The sequence below is a fragment of the Cynoglossus semilaevis genome, chromosome 7 (genome assembly GCF_000523025.1).
Source record: "Cynoglossus semilaevis isolate Cse_v1.0 chromosome 7, Cse_v1.0, whole genome shotgun sequence".
In the NCBI taxonomy this organism is placed as follows: Eukaryota; Metazoa; Chordata; class Actinopteri; order Pleuronectiformes; family Cynoglossidae; genus Cynoglossus; species Cynoglossus semilaevis.
In genome coordinates, this window is record NC_024313.1 from 12,689,545 (window position 1) to 12,694,972 (window position 5,428).

Sequence of the window (5,428 nt, forward strand, 5' to 3'; positions counted from 1 at the left end):
AAACCCAAACATCTTCCAGAAATTGATCCAATTCAGCTCAAGAACATTGCTAAAAATGTTAGCCAACATAGCTGGTGAGTCAAAGAGACATTTGACTAAGACGTAGAAATGGCTTCTGAAAAGTTGGCCAAACCACAGGTAAAGGTTAGCCCAGAGTAGCTAACCCTCATTAAAATATCCAGTTGTACAGTATTTAGAAGGTCCTCCAAGAAGGAGTAGATGAACATCTGACACCTGGTTCCACAGACTCCAGCTTCTGGTCTCCTCTGACCTTTGTCATGTTGAGCCTGCGTCTGATGTCACTGACCATGATGATTGTCATCACTGTGTTCCTCATCAAGAACAAAGGTGAGTCCATTCATGTCTTCATCAAAGCTGCTGTAGGCCAGGGTTACAAATGAGCAGAGAGTCAGGATCACATGATCTGGAATCACCTGAACCTGACCTGGAGATCCTCACTGAACACCAGCTTTCTAATGGTCCACACCAACGTGTCTTGACCTTAGTAGACAAATGTTAAAGTGCTAAAGGTTAGCTACAAAGGTTAGCTAAAGCTACAAGAGCAGAGGTAAAAGACAACACCAAAATTATACGACATCCAGAAAACAGCTAAAGGTCGGACAGAAGATCACCACAAAAGTTAAAGGTTGGATCAGAGAAAAGAAGTTCTTTTTACTGTGTTGTTTGTCAAGTTTTTCCTGAATCTGTTTTTGTGTTTTCTGGATTTTTCCAGTGTTAAAAAAAGACCGGAATGGAGACAAGAACCTGGAGTTAAAATCCAGACGGACCTGTGGTACAGTCTGTACACAGTATTACAGTACAGTCTGTACACAGTATTACAGTACAGTCTGTACACAGTATTACAGTACAGTCTGTACAGAGTATTACAGTACAGTCTGTACACAGTATTACAGTACAGTCTGTACAGAGTATTACAGTACAGTCTGTACACAGTATTACAGTACAGTCTGTACACAGTATCTGCTTCTACTTTTTACTGATATTTTGATTAGATTATTTCATCACATGTTCAGTTGATGTGAAATAGAAACAGGATTAGTCTGTGTATAAACCCTCTGACTGTTGAGTAAAGTAGAAAAAACAGATCATTTTCTCACGTCAAGCCGTTCTTCTTCTTTCGTTTCCTGTGTATGAGCAGTGAACATCACACATCACTGTTTGGTCACACGTTCTTGGAAGAGAAGAACGGTGAATTCAAAATAAGAGAGATGAAATGTCATGTAATGGTATGTTTTACTATATCCATCATGTAATATATCATATAATCATGACATCCTTTCAGTAATTGTACTTTTTATCTATATGTTTTGTGTTTGACCTTTCCTGACCTGTTCTGACCTTTCCTGACCTGAGTCTTTGGTTTCAAACTCAATAATCCACTCTCAGTTTCTCCGTCATCCGCTGCCTTTTATTTGACTTTTTACAAAAAATAACGAGTCACATTTAAAAACCAAATATCAAACATCACACATGTCACAAGTGAATGTTACACAGTCGTCACGGCAACACATGGACCAACGGGACTAGCTGTACAAGAGAGAGACAGACACACATTATGTACCGGAGTGTACACTTAAAAATATACACCGAAAATACACCATCTCTGACATATTTACACCAACAGTCACACAAACAACAGTCACAGACGGAACAGCACGTCAACAGAACATTCTCTAACTGTTCTACACCTTGAACAAACAGTGTTCTTCTCCTTCAACACAACAGAATCACTTGGTCTTTATTGTATTTTTTTATTTCTCTTCGCTCTGTTGCTCTGCTGTGGCTGGGTTTCACCACAGGAACTTGTACCAGGAACCAAGTGTGATTCACCACAGGCACTATTCAGTGCACCAGCAGCTTTAGTTTTTTTTCGACATGACAGTTTCACACAGGCCTCGGTTCAGTGTCGACGACTTCTGATTGGCAGTTGAACAAGAACCACGGGACTGTACATGATATTTAGTAACAACAAACAAACATGCAAGTGATCTGGACCAGAGTGGACGTGGACGAACAGCGGACACTGTACGATGGTCCCTTTGTAGAAAGACAACTGTTAACGTCAATACCCCAGCAACAATAAAATCAAACTCTCTGATTGGTCGGCTGTGTTTCACGTTTCCTGATGCCAGGAACCGTTGAATTATGACCAACAAAAACACTGTTGGTGTCCGTGGTCCCAGAGGATGAAGCATCGAAATGTCGATGACGCACCATGTGTCGTCGGACGCTGGGATCAGCAGGCTGACGGATGAGACGGATGACGACCAGGAGCTCAAACTAACTCAAACTGAATCACTTCTTCCTATCGATCATCCGTCCACTGCAGGTTCACTAAGGTCCAGCGTGAACCCACAAAGAACTGACCAACAACACCTGGACCACAACGACTACAAAGACTGCCCCTATTGTGTCAACCAGGTACTGCAACAACATGCATGGACCACAGCAACACGGTGACCAAGTACAGTCACAGTCCTGAGACAACAGGCGGCCAAACCTTCCTCACAGGAACCAGGTGTAGGTGCCTTCACCCATATGACAACGAAGGACAACATCTCAGTTTGAGGGATGACCAAAAACACCAACAGGTGCTCCTCCAGCCTATCACCCAGTAGAGGGCACTCTGGAGCAGCCCGATGTTATGGTACATCCATTTCCAGTGCCCTCTTGGCCGAACACAGAGTGACTCCTTACAGCCAATCAACACATGACGCAGCACTGGATGCCACAGGATGTTAATGATGAGAGACAGTCGATCCTAGACAATCAGTCTGCGATCAGTCTGCGATCAGTCTGCGATCAGTCTATCCTACGAGTATGTATTTTTCAGGCAGATTGTCGTGGTGCAAATTAGATCAAAATATCAACATAATCTGGTTCAACAGTTCAACACCTGATGTCTGATGAAACTGCGTCCCCATTTGCCACCTCACCCCCCCCCCCCCCCCCCCCACGTCAACAGAAGAAGTAACAGTTTGAACTCACACAAACTACTATATTTGGTTTTGTAAAACATCGGTAGAGGCTCAGACTTCCACGTCTGCAGGCAAAGCTGACGTCAAACTGACAGTGTAAGAAAACCAGCAGAACAGAACCCACATCAACATGGTCCACATGTCCCAGTGGGACGCTGCGTACCAGCACACCTAAGCAGAGGATTATGGTTTTTAATCCTAGATGAACAATGACGTTGTGTTTACGACCTTGATGTGCCTCTGTGTCTGGCAGTTGTTGGACGTTTACATGAAGGTCTAAAAATCAGGCAGTGTTTTGGTCCAGCAGTGGTCACTGACTCGGACGGACTGGACACCAGTGATCGATCAGCCTCTAACGGTCCACCTTAGGGGAAAAAAAACCCCCGAAAACCCTTTCACGTTGTCTTCAGTTTTGAAAACAGGTTAAGTATTAGCTTAGCAATTATCGTAAAGTTAATGCTTAACAGTAGTGTAGCATAGCTGCCTCCAGTTTCTCTAATTTTTAGCTTTGTGTCTTTAGTTACATACTAAACATTAGCTAAACCACAGTAGCTTGGAGTAGCTAATGTAACGGGCTACTAAAATACTTAAATAGAGCTAATGTTTAAGAGAGAGTGACATCTAGTGGTGAGATTTCAGAGTCTGGTAATTAAGCACTCATTAAGCCAGTGGTTGGTTGCTAAGCTGATACTGAATGCTAACAATTTTAACGACATCCGTTGCTTCTTTGCTAAATATTAACTTTAATCTTCATGAAGGGACAGTTTGACCAAAGACTGGAACTGATTTTTTAATCTCCTTTCTTCGCATCATGACGCGTCAAAATCAACTCTGGACAAACGGACACATGGAGGATTTTTCTGCCAACACAAAAACAAAAAGTGCACAAATAAAACACGTCTCAACCCACAGAGTGCGTTTTAGCCCCTCCCTTGTGGTTGTGGGTCCAGTCCAGTCCAGATCAGTCCGGTTTCAGATCAGTCACTGGGGTCCTGGCAGTGGGAGCAGTGGCTCATGTCTTCAGAGTAGAGCTCCACCTGGATGGTGATGCTGTGGAAACCAAATTTGGTGTGGAGCAGTTCAGTGGCCTCGTGCAGCACGGACTGGGGATCGGCGCCCTCTTCTGACGATAAATGAGAAGCAGAACAAGAGAATGAGCCACAAGCAGAGTATGTTTGTGGCGCCATCTTAACGGAAGTTTAGACGCAGGCCTGTGGTACGTTACCTACGGCCAGGTGAACAGAGACCAGCGCCTGACCCAGAGTCAGGGCCCAGAGATGGAGAGAGTGCATGGACTTGACGGCCTTGACAGAGAGCAGCACCTCCTTCACTGAGTTGAACTCGATCCCTTTAGGAGACCCTGAAACAACAACACGCTGGAGATGAGTGTGTAATGAACCGGGAGAACGTTGGTGCATCTCAGTGTGTGCTCAACGCTGGAACTGTGAGATTTTCTCAGCCGTTGCAGGGCCTGCCTATTCAAATAGTGGCTCGAGGGCGACACGTGGCCCAGACACAACCGCAGAGCGGCCCAGTCTGTGGTCGTTTGAGAAACGGAGAGGATTGGTGAGTAACTATATATTTCTATAGTAGAACAGACCCTGAACGCAACACTGTGCAGCCATTACTACCCAGAATGCATCACTTGTATGTCTGTAGACATGTTTTACTGTAGCCATGTTATGATTGAAAATCCTCACTTTAATTTACCACAAAAATCTACTCAAAGTCAACAGTTTTATTCATAAATTCTGGTCCACATTCTGTCATCATTTCCTGTTTGTTCGCCTTCACCAAATGCGGTGTTGAATTTCCTAGTTTTCAGTTTGTGGTGTTTCCAGTACCTTCCATGAGTATCCTGAAGACGTCTCTGAGGATGGTCAGGGTGGTGCACAGGACAAAGACAGAGAACAGGAAGGTGCAGATGGGATCCGCTACTTTGTATTCTGGCTGAAATGGAGAGAAGACAAAATTTGAATGTGTTTTCATTTTTCAAACCATCTTTCCAAATTTTCTTTTCAGAAACCACAGGAACCAGAGAGAAGACCTCACAGGTGGAATAAAAACATTTAACACTGTAACAGTTTGATATTTTTAAGGCTGACTCTCAAATCACAAATAGAAATATACAAGTGAATATATAAGATAATATTCCTGTGCACTCGTCCCGTTACAATAGTAATCCACTTTTCCACACTGACATTTGGGTCTCACCCTAACAGGTATGTGATCTATATCTGACCCGAAAGAAGATGATTGTCGCCGCCACCATGACGCCGACGCTCTGCAGCAGATCCCCCACCACGTGGATGAAGGCGGCGCGTACGCTGGTGTTGCCGTGGCCGCTGAGGAGCGCGTGGCTGTGATTGACGGGACTCCGACCGTCCTCGTCAATGTGGCGGGGGGGCACTCCCCGGGCGGGGGGGGGG

At 44.5% G+C, this 5,428-nt stretch overlaps 1 protein-coding gene and 1 long non-coding RNA gene across 4 annotated transcripts in view; one reads left to right on the top strand and one right to left on the bottom strand.

The window, feature by feature from the left end:
* Nucleotides 1–2,963: 2,963 nt before the first annotated feature.
* Nucleotides 2,964–5,428, bottom strand: part of slc30a2 (solute carrier family 30 member 2) — a 13,016-nt gene continuing 10,551 nt past the window's right edge. For all 3 annotated transcript variants that reach the window (XM_025056771.1, XM_025056772.1, XM_025056770.1), the window contains 4 exons: nt 5,242–5,401; nt 4,844–4,949; nt 4,225–4,359; nt 2,964–4,122 (listed from right to left, as the gene is read on the bottom strand). In XM_025056771.1, the coding sequence (XP_024912539.1) occupies nt 3,977–4,122; nt 4,225–4,359; nt 4,844–4,949; nt 5,242–5,401 (547 nt within the window). In that variant the 3' untranslated portion in view covers nt 2,964–3,976. The remainder of the gene's footprint in view (nt 4,123–4,224; nt 4,360–4,843; nt 4,950–5,241; nt 5,402–5,428) is intronic.
* LOC112487204 (uncharacterized) lies at nt 4,221–5,338 on the top strand. Its single transcript, XR_003050072.1, has 3 exons — nt 4,221–4,917; nt 5,022–5,053; nt 5,222–5,338. It is a non-coding gene; the product is annotated as an uncharacterized LOC112487204 (long non-coding RNA).